Below are 24,644 nucleotides of genomic sequence, written 5' to 3' on the forward strand. Positions count from 1 at the left end.
TCCTGTTTCCTGTTTACTTCTAGCTGACACAGCCACAGCCAAAATGTCATTCAAATGTTTGGGAGGAAAAACGGAGAAAAAAACACATAGAGGATTCCACACAAGCAAGGATTCACTGTTCACCTTATAAGTTATTTTTATAAGAAATGTGGGCCAGGGGCTAGTTTAAGAGCACTAACTGATGCTCTTGCAGAAGACTGGGTTCAGTTCCCACACCCCTCTCAGGCAACTCATAACTCCCTGTAACTCCAGTTTCAGGGAATCCAAAGCTGCTGGCCTCCATGGGCACTGCACATATGTGGGTCACAGAAACTCTTGTAGACACACATATACACATAAATAAAGGCAATAAACAAATCTTAAAAAAATAAAAAAGGAAAGAAATGTGGCCGAGCAAGATGGCTTGCCACCAAGCAAGCCCAACGACTTGAGTTCAGTCCCCAGGACCCACATGGTGGAAGGAGAGAATCAACTACCACAGATTGTTCTCTGACCTTCACATACACATCATGGCAGAGAGAGAGAGAGAGAGAGAGAGAGAGAGAGAGAGAGAGAGAGAGAGACTAAATAAATAATAAACAAATAGAGTTTTTTAAAGCAGTATGGGTCCCCTTCATTATGAGGTTCGTCTGGTAGTAAAGCAAGGTACAAGGTGCTGTGATATAACTTTTGCTGAGCTGGAGCTGATGAGAATGGATTTTTATTTTGGTTCTGATAAATATAACTGAAAGGAACGTCCAGCAAGAGAACACCAACCAGTTCCATCTGGATCCAACCATCCTCCTTTTATCCTGTTTCTCATTCACTGTACTGAGTCATGACTAATATAAGCTACTGAAAAATATGATATTGAATATGGAACCAATTAACATACTCTTTTTAATTTAAAGTCTGTTATTGCAAGAGGATTGCTAAATAGAATTCAAGAATCATCTGGCTATGTCCCTGTGTATCTAAATTTTTCTGCCCAAACTTCATCTGCAAGGACACAAGAGATCATTGAGTCAAAACTGGAAAGAAAAAGAAAAAATATTCTAGGTAAGAATTATCATTGTAATTTGTTTCACACAAATTATTCATTTGGCAAACAAATGACATAAATAGTATATGTTATGAAATGACAACTACATGTACTCCGTACTTAATTTATTTGTAAAGGTTCAGGTTGGTCTGATTTGTGTTGCTATAATAAAGTATCTGAGACTAGTTACTTTACAAAGAAGGAAGGTTTCTGTAGCTCACAGTTGTACATGTCCAATAGCATGGTGCCAGCATCAGCTTCTGGTGAGAGCCTCATGGTGGGTAACAGGAAAGGCAGGAACACGTGTGGGAGAAAGGGGCAGGAAGAGGGCAAGCTGGGGCAGTGGATGGTGGTCTTTGATCCCAGTACTTGGGAGGCAGAGGCAAGTGGATCTCTGTGAGATTGAGTCCAGCCTGCTCTACATGGTGAGTTCTAGGCCTGCTGGGACTACAGGGAGACCCTGTCTCAAAAAAAAGAGAGAGAGAGAGAGAGAGCTTGTAGGAAAACTAACTCACTTTGCAACAACCCATCTCGTGGTAACAAACTAGGTCCTGTGTGAAAAGCAATAATCTCTCTTAAAGGCTCCAACTCTGTCACATTGTGGACTCTGTCTCAACAGGAGTTTTGGTGGAGACAAACCATATTTGTTAATGGTACTTTTTCCTGTGTTAGATATCGTACTGTAATAAGCAAGTTATTTATTTCTACCACCACTGTGTCAGTTACTTCTGTCATTGCTGTGACAAAACACCTGAGGGTCTAGTTCATCATGGTGGGAAGGGATGGCAGTGGGAGGGCTGGTCACACTGCATGCACGGCCAGGAGGCAGAGATGACTGCAGGTGCTTGGTGCTCTTTCTCCATCTTGGCATTTTTATTCAGCCTGGGACTCTGGTCCATGGGATGCCACCCACATTTAGGATGGGTCTTCTCAGTTGATCCCTTCTGGAAGCACTCTTGCAGACAGTTGGACATGTGTCTCCTAGGTGATTCCAGATCTAGACAAAGTGACAATGATGATCAACCACCACAATGGCCTTCAGCAGAAAACATCTTCACGACTCTGCCACTTGATGGCACATCCTCTCTCCACCCAAACTCTTCAAACAGCCATTGAATTCTCTTGTGTAAAATCAACAAAGTTGGGCCAGGCCTGGTGGCACACACCTTTAATCTCAGCACGCAGGAGGCAAAGGCAGGTGGATCTCTGTGAGATCAAAGCCATCCTGGTCTACACAGTAAGTTCTAGGCCAGCTGGAGCCACAGGGAGACCCTGTCTCAAAAAAAAAAAAGTCAAACAAAAAACAAAGTTGGGGCTGAAGAGATGACATGGCCCAGTGGTTAAAAGAACTGACTGCTCTTGCAGAGGAACCAGGTTCAGTTCCCAGCACCCACATGACTGCTAACAACTGTCTATAACTCCAATTCTAGTTCCAGTACCTTCTGGCCTCCAAGGGCATTGTACAACATGGGTGCACTTACATACAGACAGGCAAAACACTCATACACACAAAATTTTAAAAATAAATATTTTTTTAAAGAAGAGTACATGTTGCTCATATAAAGGATTCAAGTTTGGTCCCAGCACCCATTCCTGGTGACTCACAACTGCCTGTAACTCCCGCTCTGGGGGATCCAACACATTTTTCTGGCCTCTATGGGCATTGCACACATGTGGCACATACTCACACAGACACACAGACACACACAGAGAGAGAGAGACAGCCAGAGGCAGAGACAGAGACAGAGAGACAGAGACAGAGAGACATATACAAACACACATACTTAAATATAATAATAATAAATCTTTTCTTTGTTTGGTCCTTTTGAGACAGGGTCTTCCTGTAGCCCCAGCTGGCCTGGAACTCATTATGTAGACCAGGCTGGCCTTGAACTCGCAGAGATCCATCCACCTGCCTCTGCCTCCCGAGTGCCGGGATTAAAGGGGTGTACCAGCACACCCAGCTCAATAATAATAAATCTTAAAATCAACAAACATCTTCAAATCTAGCACATCAAGTTTCTGGATTCAATTAGGATAAGCATTAAATGGTTTTTCGGCAGTCAATGAAAGCCAAATTTTTAGCATCTCCTCTTTCCCTTATTAGTTAACCTAATTGGGGTTATATTTTGAGTCTGGGCCAAAATAGGACATTAACTTGAACCCTAATTGAAAGTTCACCCTCTTCTCTATCATAAGCCAGGTTTACAGTCCCAGGTACTGGCATGGAAGGTGGCATGGGGTGACTTTATTCCCTGCCCTTCTTTCTGTGGAGGTCTTGATGTGTTGGCACTGAAGAAGATGAAATAGACTAGTGTCCTCTCTCACCAACACTTTGAGCATCTCTGTGTACCACCTCTGCTTCTCTGGTACTGAATCACCATCCACAGTCCCTGGGAGGCAGGCTTTCAGGAGTAAGTCCTTGTGAGAATGCCAGAAGAGCCGGTCACAGGTCAGACATCGGTCTCCCTACTGTAAGGTTGCCTGAGGGTGGGGATCAAGGTCTCATCCTCCTGTCACTCCTGCCCTCCAGTAGTACACCTTCCACTGTCTTGCCATTTACCCACCCCACAACCCTTCTAGATGGGTACCAGCCAGGGCTCAGCTCAGCTGCTTTTCCACATTGTCTGCCATGCACAGTTCTCCTTAGGCCAACAGTGGGACTTGCTGAACCCCTCGTGGCCTCCTCTCGGGTGCCTCCTACCTGCTTAGCTAGACATAGGGCAGCAGGTGCCAGGCTGTTTTCTGGCTTGGGCTCACAGTTTTAGAATGACTCTTTTAGATCTTTTCCACCACGCTGGTCCAACTACTTGGCTTCTCGAGGTCAGTTGCCTTGGAATCACCCCCATCACTCATTCCAATCACATGGATGTGGCTATATCCTCAAGCACTGGATGCCAAAGTGGGCAGAGTCACCCGTGCTTCCTCTGTTCCCTTTCCTCCATTATTTACTTTTTCCCTCTGGTGAGTATGTGTATTTGTTTTCTTCCAATGTAGCATTAGGCAGTTTCACTGTCCTGGCCTTCCCACTGATGGGGTGGGGATGGTTTCAAACATCAAACCCTGTTTTCGATGTGAGGGTGAAGCGGCACTTATGAAAGGAAACCTCTGGCATTCCACTGCTCCCTTCCATGGAAACAGCGTGACCTTTCTCCTCCAGGCCCAGGCCACACACCTGGTGAGGGCAGGGGGGTGGGTTGGGATTGAGAGAGGTACAAACCTCACAGGAGAGCTACCATCATCATGTGCTCTGAGACTAAGGGTAAGGAACCACTTGGCATGACAGTGCGGACATTTTGGTCAGGTCTACATCTCCTGGCAGAACCCTTATGACGCCAAATGCCTCAGAGGCTTCATCACCTCTCAATGCCATTATACCTGTGACCAAGCCACAACCTGAATTTGTTTTTAGTTTTTATTTACTTATTTTTATTTTATGAGTATGAATGTTTTTCCTGCATGTATGTAAGTACACCTGTGTCATGAAATGTCCGTGAAGGCCACAAAAGGGTGTCAGATCCCCCTTGAACTGCAGTTATGGAGAGCTGTGAACACCCTTGTGGGTGCTGGGAACCAAACCCAGGTCCTCGGCAATCTCCCTACCCCCTCTCAACATGAATTTTAATGGAGACTCATCATTTTCAAACCACAACTGCTTGGTCTTTCATTTTAAGGACAAATTATAATACTTTAAAATTTATTTTCTTTCCCCAGGAGCACCAGGAAACAAACAAGTTGTGATTTTTGTTGATGATCTGAACATGCCCCAACTAGATCGATATGGCTCCCAGCCTCCAATTGAATTGCTTCGGCAGTATCAAGATTTTGGTGGATTTTATGATAGAAACAAACTCTTTTGGAAAGACATACAGGTTACTTTAAGGTTTTTAACTAATTGCTGTGTTCAAATATAGCATATTAATTTTCTAGAACAACCATAACAAAATGTTACAGATTGGGCAACTTAGCCTATTTTCTCATAGTTCTGAAGGCTAAAGTTCAAAATCAAGATGTCAGCAGACTTAGTTTCTTCTAAGGCCTCCTTCCTTGACTTGTAAATGATTGTCTTCCCCTTATGTCTTTATATGGATTCATAAGTCTGTTTTCTGTTGCTAATAACAATATCATAGATTGGGTTATTTATAAAGAGCTTTATTGCGGCCTGTGGTTCTGATCCAAGGGCAAGAGGCCGCATGTGGTGATGAGCACTGAGGCACCACAAGTGTTGTGGGACACTATTCCTGGGGAGACACGAACAAATGTCTACCCACTTCAGATAGGGAACCAACAGATCAAAGTAAAGATGCTGCCAAAGTCCCAGTTGGTGAACCAGTGGGCTTATTGGGGTTACTTACAGGTATGGGTGAAGGGTTACATACAGGAGCATGAAGAGCTGAAAGGCAGCTACAGTACCAGATGTGGTAGCACTCACCTTGAATCCCAGCACTAGGGAGACAGAGACAGGTGGATCTCTTTGAATTTGACACCAGCCTGGTCTACATAGTGAGTTCCAAGTCAGAGCTGCAGGGAGATCATGTCTCATTAAAAAAAATTAGCTGCATCACCAAAAGGCCATTCCAGCATGGGTGACCACTCATGAACGCTGGGACTTTGGAGCTCTCTACATGACCTGCAGGCAGCTCAGCAGGCTGAAAAGTCTTTGTTCAGCAGTCCTTACTATTTATAGCCTTGTGGAAGAAGGAGTTTTGTGAGTCTGGTAAGTTTCAAGGACTTCTTAGAGTTGTGAGCTGTTGGTTTCTTGAGTATTAGCAAGCCTCCCTTTACAACTTCTGCCTCTTAAGGAGCTTCACTCTTGCATGGAAAGTTTCATTTCAGAGAAAACTGGTGCACAACAGCAAGGTATCACATGGAGAAACAGGAGGTCTTGTTTCTCTCCCTGCTCTAACAAGACCACCAAAATTCAGTGAGGGTTCCACTCTGATGATCTCATCCAATCCTAATCATTTCTGAAAGTCCCAATCTCAAAGCACCATAATTAGATGAAGCTTCTCCACTCTACATACCTCACAATGGGGACTGAAGTCCAACATGAGTCATGGAGAAGACAAACCACATTCAAACCACAGCAGTGGGTTTCCTTCTGTGTCCATCGGTGTCCTAATCTCATAAAGGTACCACTCATGTTCAATTAGAGTTTTCCCTAATGACATCACTTTGCCTTAATTACCTCTTCAAATCCTGTGTCTCCAAACACAGTCACATTTTAGTGAGACTCAGAATTTCAACATACGATTTATGGGTAAAAGATACAATTCAGTCAATAAAACATGGCTCAGTGCTTCTCCATTGTGGTTCAGTTCATTCCATCAATGCTGAGTTCCTGCTATACTTGATTTAGAAGATGAGTGGACAAGTGAAATGGTCCTTGTCTCCAGAGAGCTCAGTTTTGGAGAGCAGACAGATGTTTGTGTGAAGGATGAGGAGTGGGAGAGACATAGAGAAGCCAGGGTCAGGGTGAGGGGTAAGGTTGAGGATAAGAAAAGCCCTCCCAAAGATGGGCTCCTGGATTATAAAAGCAGCTCATGTCAGAGCAAAGCAGCAAGCACTTTACACTTCAGAAGCAGGGAGCGTTGAAATACCCTGGTGAAATGTGAACCCGGAACAGCAAGAGGGACAGACTTTGCATCCCAGAGGGCTGCAGGCCTATGATGAGGAATGTGAGTTTATCCTCTCAGTGATGGGGAATTACTGAAGGATGTATTCTGGAAAGATTCCCTTGGCTGGCAGAAAGGACTGAGTTAGAGAAGAGGCAGGACCAGGGACGCTACAGTCTCCAAGAGGAGAAGAGATGAGGGGCACAGCCTCGGTGTGGTGATGTGTGACAACAGCAGGGGATAGCAGGCCCATCAGCCAGGCTGTGGGGTCAGAGGAAGAGGGCAGATCTGGAGTGAGGAGTACTTTTGCTCATCATAAAGACAAATTGCACCAAGCACTGCTCGAAGTGTTTTCCAATGCCTAATTTGATTAACCTTCCCAGCAGACCTTCAGAATGAATGGTGTTATTAGACCAAGAGGAGGAGGAGATCCAGCCCAAATCCCATAATTTCCCTCTAATGTATATTCCCTTTAGTAGCTATTCACTGTAAATATTTCTCTGATCACTTTTTTTTTTCATTTCCATGGTCATTGTCTGAAATCAAGCCTTCTCTCTCATAGAATGCTAAAACCAACAGCTCCATCTCATAGGAATATCAAGAGGGTTAAACTACCACATTAACTGGTCTCTACACACCCCAGGTCTTATCCCCAATCTGCAGACAGCCAGACTGTCCTTTTTAAAATGTTAGCAACCCCTGGGGCTGGAGAGATGGCTCAGCCGTTAAAAGCACTGACTGCTCTTGCAGAGGACCCAGGTTTGATTCCCAGCACCCACCTGGCGTCTGTGAACCATCCTTAACTCCAGTTCCAGGGGAATCCAAAGCCCTCTTCTGACCTCTGCAGCATCATACAACACAGGTACACTCACATACATGCAGGCAATACACGCAAACACATAAAAAATAAATAATAATAATAATAATGTTACCAACCCCTCATTTGGCTTTGAGCAGCCTCCTTAGCCATCAAGGCCTAGCTTTAGTTTTCTTCTCTAAATGAGGGGCTAATAGTGACCTCCGATATATTCAGAAATGTATTGCAATGATAACTCCTGGTAGGTCCTCAACATAAACATTGATTCCTGAGTGGTGACCCAAGTGTCTTTCTCTCCCCGCAGGATGTAACAATTGTCTCGGCATGTGCACCCCCAGGAGGGGGTCGCAATCCTGTGACACCCCGCTTCATCCGACACTTCAGCATGTTGTGCCTTCCAGTGCCCTCAGAGCACAGTCTAAAGCAGATTTTTCAGGTGAATGTGGATTTAAACTTAAACAAGAGAGAGGAAAGAAAATAGATGTTTTTTGAGGCTCCCAAATCAAAGTGGCCTGCTATGTTTCTAGGGAGCCCTCCCATCCCTTTCCTAAGCAGAAAGCAAGTGACCGTGAGCTCCCGGAGAACATCATTAGTGGTTGTGATCTCAAAGGAAGACCATTTCAGAATGCAGAAAGATTATCCAGACATGACCTCTACCCTTAAGGAAGGCTATGTCTTGGGTCCTTGATATTTAGGATGCTGCACACCCTTCTTAAGATCTTATCCACTGCTCAGCTCATGCACACTTCAGGCTTGCCTTCCAAACCTGGGCGTCCACTTAAATGACCCAACACTCCAGACATTAGAGTTCAAACACCTTAAACAGACAACATCATTTCCTCCACCAACACTATGAACAATCAGCCATATTTCTTCCACTAATTTCCCTCAGGGAACACGTCCTCATCTTTTAAGTAGAGAACACAATGCTACCTAATCTGCAGGTGTTCATCAGAAGTATCCAATACATGCGATTGATGGTAAAAGATAACTAGAACATGCTATCACCAAGCAACTAAGAGGCTTGAGGCCAGATCGTGAGCTAGGTTTTATAGAAAGACAGGAGTTCACAAAGTTGAAGGGATCTTGGGAACAGAAAGTACTTGGGTGAATGCAGTCACAGAGGCAGGAAATGGGAGATGTGATGGTTTGCTTTAATTGTCAACCTGACATAACCCAGGATCACCTGGGAAGAGGGCCTCAATGAAGGGATTGTCTGCATTGGGTTGGTCTGTGGCCATGCCTGTGGGGGACTGTCTTAAGTAAATTAACTGATGTGGGAAGACTCAAGCAACTATGGGTGGCCCCAGTCCCTGGGCAGGGGATCCTGAGCTGTATAAGAGGAGAGAAAGGAGCTGGAGAGATGACTCAGTGGTTAAGAGCACTGACTACTCTTGCAGAGGGCCCAGGTTCAGTCCCAGCACCCAAATGGCTGCTAACAACTGTCTGCAATTCCAGGGGATACAACGCCCTCTTCTGACCTCCACAGGCATTGCACAACACAGGTGCATCTACATACACAACACACACAACATTCACACTTTGCATGATACACGGCATCACCCAACACCACCAGCAAATACAGCCTAAAGCATCTGGGCTCAGATCGCAGACTGTGGTATATTAGAAATTACAATATTTTACCGTACATACTCTTATACACATAAAATAAAAAATAAAATAAAAAAGGGTGGCAGAAGCAGAGAGCACGCCAGCAGCATGCATGCATTCATTTCTGTCTGCCTTACTGTGGATGTGACATGACGTGACGAACTGGTTTAAGTTCCTGCTGCCTTGATTTTTCTGTTATGATGGATTATAACCTGGATTGTGAGCTAATCTCCCCTAAGATTCTTTTTGTCAGGATATTTTATCACAGCAACAGGAACGAAACTAGGACGCTGGTAGACTAAGACAGTTCACGTGACTGGTCTAGAGGAGCTGGTTGTGTCAGCAACTGCCATTGCAGAAATCAAGTAAACACAATTAACCAGCGGAGACTCTCCTAGAGAAGAGAGAGGGACAGAGCCTTTAGTATAGGGAGAGGGGTTTTCTATTCATACAGACATCCTTACATCCATGGGAATTAATCTTAAAATGTTTGAAGTAGGTACAATAAGTCATTTAAGGGATACTACCTCACATATAAAACCTCTGAGTGCTGTATAGCAAAACTGCTTAAACTGTGACTCACAATCCCATATGGGCTGAATGGGGGGGGGTGTCATTCACCTATGAAACTCAGAGTAAATACTTTAGTTCATTTCCAGATGAGTATGTACTCTCAACTAAGGCCCTCGGGGCCCTCACTGAGTAGAAGTCTAAATTATTTGAAACATCATGGTAAATCACAGGGCAGCTATGAATACCACTCAGACCTCCCAGGCAACCACAAGGCACAAGAATGAACCTGTTCTTGAGAGCATATTCTGAAACGAACAAGAGATTTGATAGTCAGGTATCTGTGTTGGAATTTTTCATTCTGGTTGCTATTAGAAAAAGGTATCAAATCTATATTATTTGAAAGACAAGTATTTGGTTAAAAAATACCTAACTCTCTCATGTTACATTTCTGGTTCTAGGCCATCTTAAATGGCTTCTTGAATGACTTCACACCAGCCGTAAAGCAAACAGCGCCAAACATTGTCGAAGCTGCAGTTGAAATTTATAATAGGATGAGTATTGACCTCCTACCAACCCCAGCCAAGTCCCATTATGTCTTTAATCTGAGAGATTTATCCAAGTGTATGCAAGGTAGTGTGCTGAACCTGCATTCTCTATTATGCACCCTCCCTGCATTTCCATTGGCCCAAAATCTAGCAGTAGAATTGTGTGTACCAAGGTGTCTCAACTGGTCACCCATAGTATGATGGTTAATCTCAGTTACCAACTTCCAGAGATCTAGAATCACCTGGAAGATGATTAGATTAATTGATTTTTATTAGATTAATTGAGGTGGGACCACTTGCCCACTGTGGGTGGCACCATTCCCTGGGCTTGAAATCCTAGACCATATTAAAAGGAGGAAATGAGCTGGGCACAAGCATTCATCACTCCTTGCTTCTTGACTGTGGGTGCAATGTGACCAACTTCCTCCAAGCTCCTGCTAGTGTGGTTTCCCTACAAAGATGGGCTGTACCTTCAAATGGTGAGCTGAAATAAACTCTCTCTAAGTCACTTTTATCAGGGTATTTTATCACAGCTACAGAAAAGTAACTAAGACAAATAGCATATATTGTCCAAGTCCCCCTCCATCCCTACCTCAGGCTGAACTCCATGGCTTTTCCAAACGTCCAACATTCCTGTTTTCTCACTCTCAGTTGATAACCCATTTTTGACCAAAAAATTGAAGCAATCAGACCAGAGCTGCCTCATCTTATCCCTGTAACTGTCATGTACTATGCTCCCTCTGATACTAATTCCCACCCCAACTGCCTAGTCAAAGATTTGGTTCCCGTAATTGCACTCTACTTGCATAATTTCCTCTTCTACTAGATCATCCCTAGCAGGATTAGAAAACAAGAAAACCTTGCTCTAATACTTCCCATCTTAAAAAATTCATTCTCCTGCTGTCCCATTTCTCTGCTTCTTCCAGAACGATTCCTATAAAAATGGCCTCTCCCCACTATCCCTCCTGTCAGGACTTTAATATATGTCAATCAAAGTGTATGCCTGCCACTGTACTCCACTTCTCTCCTGAGATCACCTCTCCATCCCTTGAAACCCAAAGATCAGACCTTGGCGGTGTTTGGCACAGGCCCTCTGCCCTGTCCCAGCAGCCCATGGTGCATGCTTTCCTGTGCTGCCTCCTCTCCCCCTGGCTGTTGCTGCTCCATCTGCATTGATAGCTGCTCCTCCTCTGTGGCTTCTCCTGTTGTGGCCCCTCCCTGGGTTCTGTCTTCAGTCCACTTTCCATCTAATCTTAGTCAATTCTGTGGCATCACACCATCTATCTAGACTTCAATTTCTGCTCTAAACAGGTGATTCACATATTCAACACACTTCTCATTGTCCACATTCAGCTGTCCAGTTGAACGTTTTAAACTTGGCAAATTGAATGTCGATTCTTGCTTCTTCCCTCCACCACTGGCCATGGGTATCCCTGCCTCAGAGGAGGGAGGCTACTGTTAACCCCTCTGTCCATGAGGCTTGATAACCCCCTATCCACTCCATAAACAGTAGTCACAACTTTTCCTTAAAATATATCCCAAATCAGGGCTGGGGATTATGTCAGTAGTAGAGCACTATATCTAGCAAGCAAGCATCAGGCCCTGGGTTCAGTCCTCAGCGCCACAAAAAAAAAAAAAAAAAAAAAAAAAATTAAAGACAAAATAACAAAATATATCCCAAATCTAACCAATTCTCTCCATTGTCTGTATTCACATTAGCTCAAACCATTATCTCTCACCAAGATTTCTTTGTGTGTGTATGTGTATACGCATATGTGTGCATGTCTCTGTGTCTGTGTGTGTAGTGGCACACGTATATGTGCGAGTGTGTGAGTGGGTGTGGAAGTCAGATGTCAACCTTATTTTTTAACACAGGGTCTCTCACTAGCTTTGAACTCACCAAGCAGACTAGGCTTTCTGGCCAGCAAGCCCCAGGAGTCCACCCGTCTCCACCTCCCCGCACAAGTGATTACAAGTGTACACCACCACCCTTGGCTTTTTCACATGGGTTCCGGGAATCAAGCCCAGGTCTTCATGCCTGTGCAGTAGGCACTTCCTGACTGAGCTACCTCCCCAGCACTCTCTCACCAATCTTTCCAAAAGGAAGAGCATCATCTCTAATCAGCTTCCAGTCTGTCCGCTTGCCCTCCTTACCGAGAGCCCAGCCCGGCCTTCTGCACAGCAGCCACAGGTGACTCCTATTCGGACTCTGAAGGCTGAGTCTGTGCCACCTGGCCCTGGGTCTCTCCGCTCTTGTCTTCCGTGGTCCTTCCCAGGCTCCTGTAACACTCTTGGAATGCACTGGTCCCAGATATTATCACGGCTCTCTTTCTTGCCAAAATGTCACCTCCTCTGCAAAAGGTTGCCCCTCTGTGTCCCTTCATAGCATATATCACCCCAAATCATAGCCTATTTCTCTACATGTGTTTATGTCTCTGTCTCACCTACTAGAATGTGAGTTTCATGAAGGCCTTTTGCTTAGCTCACCACTGAAAAGAAAGCCTGGAGATGTACCTGGCACCGAATGAATGAATGAATGAATGAATGCCATAGAAGTTTGAAAACAAAGCATTTCCAATCCCTGGATCAAGCCCTTCCCCTGATTTTGTGCACAAGGACGCTAGCTCTTAGCTGCCTGTGCTCTGTGCTGTGACTCTCTACCCAGTGCTCTGTGTTCTATGCCACTCACTCTTAACATTTTTCCCCTAGTGAAGATTCAAATATACTAAAGCACCTACGTTTGTTTCCAGTATCTGCAAAGTAGCCTGAGTGGAAGCTTCTGAGCACTTCCATGTAGAGCAGTATCTGGGGTCCCTGAAATCAGCCCCAGTTTCTGTCCTTAGTTCCCAACTCATGACCTGATGCTCATTAACAGGCTGAGAACGAACCTGAAGACAATGGCCCATGGCAGGCGTAGGGCTTGGCTTTAAGAGCCTCGGTGACCCCACCGACTCCTCTCCACTCCATCCTCTCCACAGGATCTTCATCTTTCCAGTTCCCATTCTTAAGGCTTGGTGATTCTGTTTTTCCTTTTTCCTCCCTCTTCAAGAGTCTGGGGACATTCAAAGGTGGCACACCAACCATCCTTGCCACAAGACAACTCAGTGACTTGTGTTCTTCCTCCTCCACCTAAATCTTTCTCTCCTGTATTAGCCGTACAGCCTCGGGATCCATGAACTCATTTTTCATAGAAACATTAGAATATGACTTCGTGTCTTTGGTGAGCTGCTTCAGACATACTTCCCAATCCTCAGAAAATGACTAATCCTGTCCCTATCACCTGTCTATTCCTGTTTTTTATATGACTTCTGAGCTTCAAAATTCAAGATCCACTGCCAAGTGTGGTGGTACCCGCCTTTAATCCCAGCATGCTGGAGGCAGAGGCAGGTGGATCTCTGTGAGCTTTAGGACAACCTAGTCTACACAGCAAGTTCCAGACAGCTAGGACTCAGGGAGACCCTGTCTTAAAAATAAACAAACAAGAAGAGAGAAAAAAATAAATAAATTCAAGATCCATTTTATCTGCTCCATTTATACATTATAAAGTAAACAAGGAATTTCAGTTTCTCCTTGTCCCCACATTTCATCAAAGTATCTTGAAAAGCCTCTTATTTCTACAAATACTAACCAAAAGTAATTCAACTTTAAGCACTTTAAGAATCGCATATGTCACACAACCACAACCAGGAAATGTTTTTAAATGTATCATTGCTGGGCATGGTGGTGCACACCTGTAAGCCCAGTATTTAGGAGGCTAAGGCAGGGGGATTATGAGGCACTCACAGCCTGCTCTGTCTACATAAGTCCCAGGCCAGCCTGGAGTATGTAGCAAGACCCAATCTCAAAAAAAAAAAAAAAAAAAAAAGAGCATCATTTTCTATAGAAATCTCCTATAGCAGGCAATGGGGGCAGTACCTGTTATGTTGTGTTGCACAAACTCTGCCTTTCCTGAGTACACAGTAATACTCCTTATCCCACAAGCACAATGTAAGGACAATTGTGGTGAGCCCCCCCCCAAGCAGAAGGAACAATTCCAGCACTGATAAACATCACTGTAACTTTAAATTGTTAGAATTATATTTGCAATAACAATTGATACTACTTTTTAATTTTTTAAATTTTATTTTATGTATGTGTTTTGCCTCATGAATGCAAGTGCAGTGCCCATGGAGGCCAGTAGAGGGTGTTGGATCCCCTGGAACTGGAGTTATGGATGGTTGTTAGTCACCATGTGGGTGCTGGAAATCAAACCCATGTCCTCTACAAGAGCAGTCAGTGCTCTTAACTGCTGAGCCATCTCTCCAGCACCCAGCCCCATATTAATTTGTTTAGAGGAGTACTTTGGATAATCTGAGTAGAAGTCAGACAAGGAACATTTACTGGAGACTGGATACTGGGGAAGAATGAGACTGAGTAAGGGCTTTGAAAAGGCTGTAAGCCGGGCTGGGGAGATGACTCAGCAGCTAAGAGTGCCTGTTGCTTTTCCAGAGGATACCACATCAGGCACCCAGATCAGGCAACTCACACTGCTTATAACTCCAGCTTTGGAGAATTTAACACCTCAGAGGGCACTTCACTCACATGCACAGACACACATAGACACGGAATTAAAAAAAAATAAATATTTTCTTTTAAATATTTTTAAAAGAAATAGTATAAGCATCAGAAGGAGAACAGTTGTGAGATAAACACACACACACACACACACACACACACAGGCCAAACACACCACACATCATACACTCACCATATACACACACACCACACATGCCACAAACAAATCACACATGTCACACACAACATATACACACTGTACCACACACACACATACAAACCAAATACCACATTTATACATTACATCACACGCACACACCAACAACATACCACATATACCACATGCACCACACACTACACCTACACCACACACCACATATACACACCACAACACACACACAGAGACCACATACCATAGACACCACACAAACCACACCACATATATCCCATACTACACACAAACACACACCACATACTATATACACACACGAACCACAGACCACTTGCCACATACCCTATACACACACCACACATATGCCATATATATACACACAACACACACTAACCACATACCACATATACCACCTACTATATACACACACCACACATATACCACACATACACGACATACCACATACACACTACATATACCACACAGGACCCACACACATATACATACATGTACAACACATACACATAAAGAAATGTAATACACCTCATTTGAGCCACTATAACCATGTAATAAGAAAAGGAACGCCGCTTATGCTGTAAAGTCTAACCATATCACACGTTCAGTTAAAACAAAGAAAAGTGTCCTTGTCACAGCATTAAGTGAGGCCCCATCATTATCCATATGTGCACAGGGAAGTATTCTTTTCTGGTACTGTGGGGACCAAGTCGGACTTAGATGTTTTCTAGTTTATTAAAGTATTACTAGAAGTTCCACAAATGCAGAATTTTCCTTTTTGTTTGTTCCTTTTCTTAAAAAAAAACAGGTATCCTCCAATGTGATCCGGGAACAGTAAGAGAAGAAATGCAGGTATTTAGACTCTTTTGCCACGAATGTCAAAGAGTGTTCCATGATCGCTTGATCAGCAATGAAGACAAGCAGTACTTCCACATCATTCTGACAGAAATGGCCAGTAAGATGTTCTTTTTTATTTTTTCTGAGACAGGGTCTCCCTGTAGCCCCAGCTGACCTGAAGCTCCCTATGTAGACCAGGTTGGCCTCCATCTCACTGCCTCTGTCTCCTGCCTTCTGAGTGCTGGGATTAAAGGCATGCACCACCATGCCTGGGTGTTCTGTTCTTAAAAAAAAAAAAAAAAAAAAAAAAAAAAAGCAATTTGGTTCCTATAAAGAGGAATTAAAGTGAGTTTATGAGTTTAAGATTCAAAAATAAAAGTTATTTCCTGTGATCACTCAAATATATAAAAACATGATCAAAATGTGTTGCTGGAATGAAGGAAGACTTAACAGTCTTAATCAGGTGTAGAATTTTAAGTAGACGTAGGAAAATAGGAGAATTCAAATTTATATCTAGCTGTATACAGGTGTGGATGTGTGTGTGTGTGTGTGTGAGAGAGAGAGAGAGAGAGAGAGAGAGAGAGAGAGAGAGAGAGAGAGAGAGATGAATGCAGAGGGGGTTAGGAACTCAGAGGAAGAGAGTAAGTAGGAGGGTGGAAAAGAGCCAGGGGTGGGCAAGGGGCCAGTATGAGCCAACACAATGATATGCATCTATCCAATGTCTTAATGAAACTCATTATTTTATATGCTAACTAAAAAAGTATCACTAGCTGGGTGTCTTATTTCTACAATCCTAGCACCACAGAGGCTGAATGAAGCAGGAGGATTGCCAGGAGTTTGAGGCCAGCCTTGACTACAGTATGAGACTCTGTCTCAAAAAAAATTTAATGTTTTTAATTTTAAAAATAAAGATAAAAAGAAATCATGACAATTCTAAAGTGCTCTTTATTGAACAAATATCTAGTATTATTTAACAAAAGTTTTGAATACTTATTGAATAATCTTAAACCTGGTAAATTATCCACCAAACAGAAATGACATGGTGTTAACATGCCTTTCTCTCAATTTTCATATTAACAGCAGGTATTATTCTGTATATCTTATTAAATGCAGTATCCAAGCTTAATCCTCATAATAAAACTGATGTTGTCTTTTAACAGACAAACACTTTGGAATTGCAATTGACCTGGAATATTTTTTAAACAAGCCCATCATATTTGGTGATTTCATTAAGGCAAGTGTGTTATGTTGCTTTGGCTATAGTTAAAGATTATAAAGCATTTACTGTTTTAAATCAGACTCATCTTGAACAAGAATTTTACATTTGTGAAGACTAAATGACTAGGCAAAGTGGGGGCAAACTCTAGTCCCACGAGCCAAATCCACCTGCAGTCTAGTTTTTATAAATAAAATCTTATCAGAACACAGCTACACCAGCTACACAGCATATACTATGTAACTGCCTTTGCAGCAGAGGTGGAGATTGGATGATCTGTAAAAATCAAATATTTACTCTCTGGATCTTTCTGGGAAAACATAGCATTTGTTTTGGTATAGTTCAAATCAGAGCCATCAGACTCGATTTACAAGGAGAGAGAGAGACTTAGCTGCCTTTACTTGGGACCCGAATCCTGTATTATGTTCTGTAAAGCTCTGTAGACCCTGCTCACACACTTCCAGTTAATGAATGCTTGCCAGTCACTGAGCTGCCCTCTTCATTCCAAGGAAATTCTAATTGCAGAAAATGCTCTTGTGTGTAACTCTCTTTTAACAATATCTTTATAAGCTGCTCTTCTGTCCTTCCAATAATATCAACACATGGGCCTAATTTTACCCTCTGAGCCTACCTAGAGTAAATCTTCCATCCACCCATCACATCTACATGAGACTAGTATCTGGTTCTACCAAATTGACTCTCATTTAGGGAATGCATTTAGGTCAAGGCCATGTTCATTTTGTTTGCATTGTTTCATCTACAAAAGCCCTCAGCCGCACACACAGAGCTAGATTTAGCAGGCTGTCAATCAATGTTGATTTGATGATCAGTAAACTCACCCTTCTATAGCATGTACTGATGACCACACTGGAATCTACCTTCAGATGAGTATTACCACCTGGCAGGAAAAAATAGATGAACAATTTATTTGTTTAAATTTCTCATTAAAATAAAGGGCTAAGGTTTGCTTTCACAAATTACATTTCCTGTGTGGTTTTAGTGATAATTCTCAAATGGAAAAATAAAGAAGGGCCTATGGAGATGGCTTAGTCAATAAAGTGCTTGCCTTCATGAGGACCTGAGCTCCCCAGATCCCCCAGAACCTTCATATAAAGGCTGGATGCAGTGGCACATGCCAGAGATTTCAGGTGTGGTGAAATGAAGGGCAGAGACAGGCAGATCCCTAAAAGCTGCAGGCCGGCTAGCCTGGCCCACTTGGCCAAGTTCCAGACCAATAAGAGGTGCTGTCTCAAACAAAAAATAGAAGAACCAACAACACCTGGACATAAACACACACACACATACTCCCCACACCAATACACACACACACACACACACACACACACACACACACACACGAATAAAGCAAAGATAAAAAGAAAGTAAGACTTAAGTTGGGTACAGGACCTAGTACCTTAACAGTCTTAATCAGGTATAGAATTTTAAGTAAAGGCAGGAAAACAGAATTCAAATTCACATCTAGTTACACAGAGGTGTGTATGTGCATGTGCGCTGAGCACTTACCTCGTATGTATGAGGCCTTGGATTCCAAGAGAACGCCTCTTGCTTTGCCTGTCTTTTAGTGGAAGTGCCCATCCCACAGTGGCTACAGCAGAAAACAGACATCCTCCAGTGTTCAAAATGGGTAACTTGATTCCCTTTAGTTTATACCGGATTTTTATTCTCCATAATATATTCAGTCCTAGGTGAGTGCTATGTAAAAACTACACATAGGTCCAGCATGGTTGTTTATAACAATAACATTCTTTCATGCACATTTTCAATCACTTAGTTTTTCTGAGCAAAACCTTGAGAGAGAGGTGGAACTGTGAGAACAATTAAGTCAATCTAAGCTCCTGTGTGAATTATGTTTCAAAAATCATTGTTATTGCAATGTATCACTTTAAAAACTTATGTGCAATGAACTTCCCAGATTTTTGTGTCACTTATGTCTATATATCATAATTGATCCACCCTGGTTCTTCCTCCACAAATCATCTTATAGTTTGGAGCAGATAAGGCTGATCGGATTTACGATGATTTGCCTGATATAGAGAAAATCGGAAATGTTCTACAGGACTATCTTGATGATTATAACCTCATAAATCCCAAAGAAGTAAAGCTGGTATTCTTCCAGGACGCCATAGAGCACGTGTCAAGGTATAGTGCTGCAAGGTGCCCAGTTACATACTGACTTTATTTGTTTTGCATTAAAACATGGAAATTAAGTTGTAAGAAACTTTAGTGTATTACTAGATAGGTGACCGTACTGCGGAAATTCTCGATGTAGATTAAAATATATTTTATAAGATTTTTAAAAGATTATTGATTTATTTGTGTGTGTGTCTGTGTGTCTGTGTCTGTGTGTCTCTGTGAGTGTATACCATGTGTGTGCTGGTGCCTGCAGAGACTAAAAGGGTCCTTCAGATTCTCTGGAGGTAGATTTATAGGCATTTATGAGCTGCCCAGTGTGGGTTCTGGGAACAAAACTCTTCCGGAAGAGGAATACATGCTCTTAGCAGCTGAGCCCCAAAAGGTATCTTAACATTCCTTAAATACATACCACATGAATTTTCTATGGACTCTCAGAGGTTACTACTGCTAAATATCAATTACTTTTGTTTTTATATGTCCTATCTTGTTATGAAAAAGATCTAAGGTCATTGAAAAAGATATAGTGGGCTAATTACATATATGCCTATAGGGAGACTCAAGATAAGTATAGCAAAACACTAGTTGAACCCCAATCATAGATTCCGTTTGCTTTTGAGTGTGACTCCTACCTCATATGGGTGCCCTTGGGAGACATTTCTGACATGGGGGCATCCAGCCTGAATATCTTCAGTCCTTAGGACACACTCCACTTTGTAGAATGGTTCATGTCTTTTTGGACAATTCTGTGCTAAGATGATGTTTCTAGGGTAAGCCAATGCTTCCTTCCTGTGAAGGTCCAGGTCCATCCTATGGACCAGGAATAATAATGGCACTTAGCATACACATAAAACTGTGATGCAGGGCATCGTGTTTAATTGTCATGACCCCTCTCTTGGCTCAGTATCACAATCTCTTCACAAATAAGGCTCAGAGAATGTTCCAGTGGACATTTCACCACACTTGCATGGACCAGCTTCATTTAGCCACTGTCTTTCATGGTTGTCAGCAATTCTGTCTTGGAGTCTCACTTGTAGTTGCATCAGACAGCAACTAGGATGCCTGGAGCATCTCTGTCCCCGAATGCCTCTCTGTGGCAGCATCAGTGTGTCTGGGCTTCCCCACATAGAGGCCCTGGGCTCCAAAGGCAAATGCAAAAGAGAAGCATCCAGGCAGAAGCCAAATGGCCTTATAACAGACTGGGATGTCACCTAGCATCAATCCTACCATGCAAGCCCACCAGGTTCATAAGAGAACAGAGCTCTAGCCCTGATGGGATCAAAGATTAAATAGGACCAGAAACATTACTCAACATTACCTCACTCATCCTATGCTAGGAACCAAAATTGTACAATGTCATCAAGAAATGCCAACATTGCCAGTGCTAAATTCCTATTTAAGTTGTGGCTGCCTAACTTAGGTTCATAACAAAGTTCTTTCTATTGCTAATTAACAGCAGGTGTTTGAAGGTTCTTAAACAAGCAGAAATGCATTTTCTCTGGTTATTGGCCACTGATCTTCTCTAGAAAAAGAAGGAAAAGAAAACATCGTTATTAACATCCTTTGGGTGTCTGAAAACCAAACCTCCATGATTCTACAGATAGTTTTTTTAACTGTCCCTATTATATTTTAAGCAAGCCTGAGTGGTCTGGGTACTCTTTCATGAAAGAAGAAAGATTATAAGTATAGTGAAATCTGATTTCCCACCCTCTGATCTATTCCCCAGAAGTTTCTGAGGCCAGAGTGTGGCCATTATTAATTACTATGTTTTGTTTGGCAAACTCAGAGCCTGCCTGAACTGTGGGAATGAAAGTTCTTTGGGGATGGTGTGTGGGCATGTTGGCACAGGAACAGATGGGAAACAAGTGGTATCTTGACAACTTAGTGACAAAAGCTCATATGTTATAATGCAAACTGTGACAAACATGACTCCTTGAATTTGAATTAATTAAAGAGCAGAAATGTGGGATGCATGGGGGACTTTATTTATTATGGTTTACATGTGAAAAAAAATCCTTGGGATTTAACTGTCAGCCTGAAAAAGGACCTACACTAAAATGCAGTTGACATAAGAATTAACCTTCAAAGCTATTAAAATTTTGCTGTGGGGCCAGGCATGGTGGCACACGCCTGTCATGCCAGCAATAGGGAGGCAGAGGCAGGTGGAGCTCTGTGAGTTTCAGGCCAGCTGAGGCTGTAGGAAGACCCTGTCTCAAAAAATTTTGCTGTGGTATCAGATCAAGGGAAATCCCATTATAAGTAACATTTTATACTGTCTTTTTGCAAAGAATATGTCACCAAATCTGGATACCACTTTTTTCAAAACAGGGCCTCACTGGCTAGACTATAACTCAGTATGTTGACCAGACTGACCTTGAACTAAAGGTATGCACTGCCACATCTAGCTTTGGTACCATTTTTAAAGTGGAATATTGGAAATTTATAAAGTACTAAGTATGTTGAGAGCTAGAAATTCTCTTTTAACAAGCAAAATGAAAGCCATGATGATTTTTTTTTAGAAAAGAGTGGATTTGAAACAGAGTCTCACTATATAGTCCAAGCTAGCCTCAACCATGCAGCAATCCTCCTGTCTCAGCCTCCCAAGTGCTGGGATTACAAGTGTGCACCACCACGACTGGCAAGATCCAGGATAGTTTTTCTGGCAAGGACAAAGCTAAGAGAAACATGAGACTGATTTTCAGATATCTGGGGGTCTATTATGAAAATGTGGGTCAATTTTGGGTTGGGAGACCTGCAGTAGAGTTAGAGGCAAAGGGCTGAATGTGATTCCCAAGCCTACCATTCATTAATTAGAGGTTTGGGGGGCATTCACCTAATCTTTCTATGACACAGTCCACAAGTTGGTTGCAGTAATGTTTCTGGTCTCTCCAATCTAAGAAGAGCCTATGTTTTCAAAGTGCAAATGCACCTGCATTTCCTTCCTGACGCATACCCCCAAAGTTTTTGCTATACTCCAAGAACGATAGAGTGGATGTCTCTATTAACTACAAGCCAGTAATTAGGAGAGTCCCATCTTGTCTACTACATTCCATAGAATGTGACTTAGCTACTACATTACAGGCTTCTTACTGTGGGGAGTTTTCTCTTCCCTTACATGTAAATTGCCATAAAAAAATAACACTGGGAAGCAGGATGGACAAGCCATTGGTTTCCAGTAATCCCCGGTAGAAACCAAACTGTTATGAGGAATAATATACACGAAATAAAGTGTGCTTCTATGATATGATGCAGTTTCTTTTACAATAGTCAATATTTCACCCATTGTAGAGCATGTGTGTATTATAGAAAAGATTAGGGAACACGAGCTATTCCTCTAGTCCTCAATATATAATTCTGTGGGTGTCTGATGAGAAATAAGCAAACATGAACTGTTCCTTCAGATGTGTGCGGTAATCAAGACATGGCCGTGGAAACAGTGCCTCCAGGTCTTCCTTGTTCCAGGAAAAGAAGTGGAAAAGGTTTTAGGGGAAGAAGTTGAAAAATTGTTTTTGTAAAGAGCCACATAGATGCCCATCTGGCTGGAGAGATGACTCAGGGGTTAAGAGTATTTACTGTTCTTTTAGAGGACCCAAGTTCAGTTCCCAGCACCCACATTTGAAGGCTCACTACCACCTCTAAGTCCAACTCCAGGGGCTCTGTCACCCTCTTCTGGTCTCTGGCCACCCATACACAGGCCAACACACACACACACACACACACACACACACACACACACACACACCACATTAATAAAAATGAATAAATTTTTTTTTTGATGAGCCACTTAGAAAATATTGTAGGGGCTGAAGAGATGATGGCACAGCTGTTAAGAGTATGTATTGTTCATTGCTCTCGCAGAGGACCCAGGTTTGGTTCCCAGTACCTACATCAGGAAGCTCACAATTGCCTATAACTCGGTTCCAAGGAATCTGACACTCTCTTCTTGTCTCCTTGGGCACCTGTTTGCATGTATTGCACATACATAAACTCAGTTAGATATACAAGCACATAGAGTAGAAACAAATATTTTTAAAATTTTTTTAAATTTATTATTTTATGTGTATGAGTGTATTGCCTGCATGTATGTGAGTGCACCCATGTCGTGCAATGCCAAGGAGGTCAGAAGAGGGCATTGGATTCCCCTGGAACTGGAGTTAAGGATGGTTCGTAGTCCCCATGTGGGTGCTGGGAATCGAACCTGGGTCCTCTGCAAGAGCAGTCAGTGCTCTTAACCACTGAGCCATCTCTCCAGCCCCAACAAATTAATATTTTTAAAAGAAAATATTGTGGGCTCTGTGAGCCATCCATCCCAGTTGCAGTTACTTGGCTCTGCCAGAGTGTGTGAAGACACAGATATTAAGAAATAAGCTTGATATGTTTCAATAGAACCTTGCTCATAGAGACTAGTATTTGAATTTCATATGATTTTACCTATCATAACTTTTTTTTTCTTCTGTGAGTTATTTTTAATCTCTTTCAAAAAACTTGAAAAGCATTTTTAATTTATGGGTGTTAAAACACACAGACACAGGCACATTCAGAGAGAGAGAGAGAGAGAGAGAGAGAGAGTGTGTGTGTTAGTGGACAGTATCTGACCCACAAACCATAATTTGGTGACCTTTGTTCTAGACTAAAGCACTACTATCAAGACAGTCAGGGTCAGGGCACAGTAAGCACAGACCTGCCTACAGAGCAGGAGAGGGTGTAAAGATGGAGTAGGCAAATCTGAAAGGTTGGTTCTTATTTCAGAAGACTAGCAGCTAAGAATCTAGACTTGATTTTGAATACCATTTTTAAAACAAGTTCTTGGAGTCTCCCCATCTGTTCTCACACTACATAACTTCTAAGCCCAGCTACTAAACAGGACCACATATTATGTCTGGCCAGTGTTCTTTATTTCATAGCCTTTAAAGTCTCTAGAAGTTGGAGGCTTGAATAGGACAAGAGATGAATCACCGACTGTGTACCCTGCACTGCTCTTGTAGAGGACTGGTCAGCATCCAGGCCCTTAACATGAAGCCTATGTGTGGAAGACGGTTGGCAATAATTTCCTATCATGGGTTTCAGTGACCATGCTAGATGATAACAACTTTATAGATAATAAAGCTATTATAATTCTAAAATTATTTATACCTAGTTCTCTCCAATTATCGGCATCATAATAAATCTACATATAGGTAGGTAGGTAGGTAGGTAGGTAGGTAGGTAGTCTGACTTGCAAGTGTGCCCACACACATACAGACACATACTATAGATGATAGATAGATATATGATAGGCAGATAGATAGATAGATAGATAGATAGATAGATAGATAGATAGATAGATAGATAGATGTAAAATAGATGATAGAAGACAGATAATAGACATAAGATAGACAATAGATGATTGATCAATGATAGATTGATTGATAGATAGATAGATAGATAGATAATGATAGATGGTAGCTGATAGATGATTGATTGATGATAGATAGATGATGATAGATGATAGATAGACAGATGATAGATAGATAGATAGATAGATACATACATACATACATACATACATACATACATAGATGATAGATAGACAGATAG

At 42.4% G+C, this 24,644-nt stretch overlaps 1 protein-coding gene across 1 annotated transcript in view; it reads left to right on the forward strand.

Annotated features, from left to right (window-relative positions):
- The window catches only part of Dnah6 (dynein axonemal heavy chain 6), a 317,890-nt gene that overhangs the window by 154,302 nt on the left and 138,944 nt on the right, over window positions 1–24,644 (forward strand). The window contains exons 38-44 of the mRNA XM_008840298.1: window positions 891–1,038; window positions 4,736–4,893; window positions 7,758–7,889; window positions 10,036–10,207; window positions 15,672–15,818; window positions 16,861–16,934; window positions 18,922–19,076. Of these exons, the coding sequence (XP_008838520.1) occupies window positions 891–1,038; window positions 4,736–4,893; window positions 7,758–7,889; window positions 10,036–10,207; window positions 15,672–15,818; window positions 16,861–16,934; window positions 18,922–19,076 (986 nt within the window). The remainder of the gene's footprint in view (window positions 1–890; window positions 1,039–4,735; window positions 4,894–7,757; window positions 7,890–10,035; window positions 10,208–15,671; window positions 15,819–16,860; window positions 16,935–18,921; window positions 19,077–24,644) is intronic.

This window comes from Nannospalax galili, unplaced genomic scaffold, assembly GCF_000622305.1.
Source record: "Nannospalax galili isolate Female #2095 unplaced genomic scaffold, S.galili_v1.0 scaffold279, whole genome shotgun sequence".
NCBI lineage: Eukaryota > Metazoa > Chordata > Mammalia > Rodentia > Spalacidae > Nannospalax > Nannospalax galili.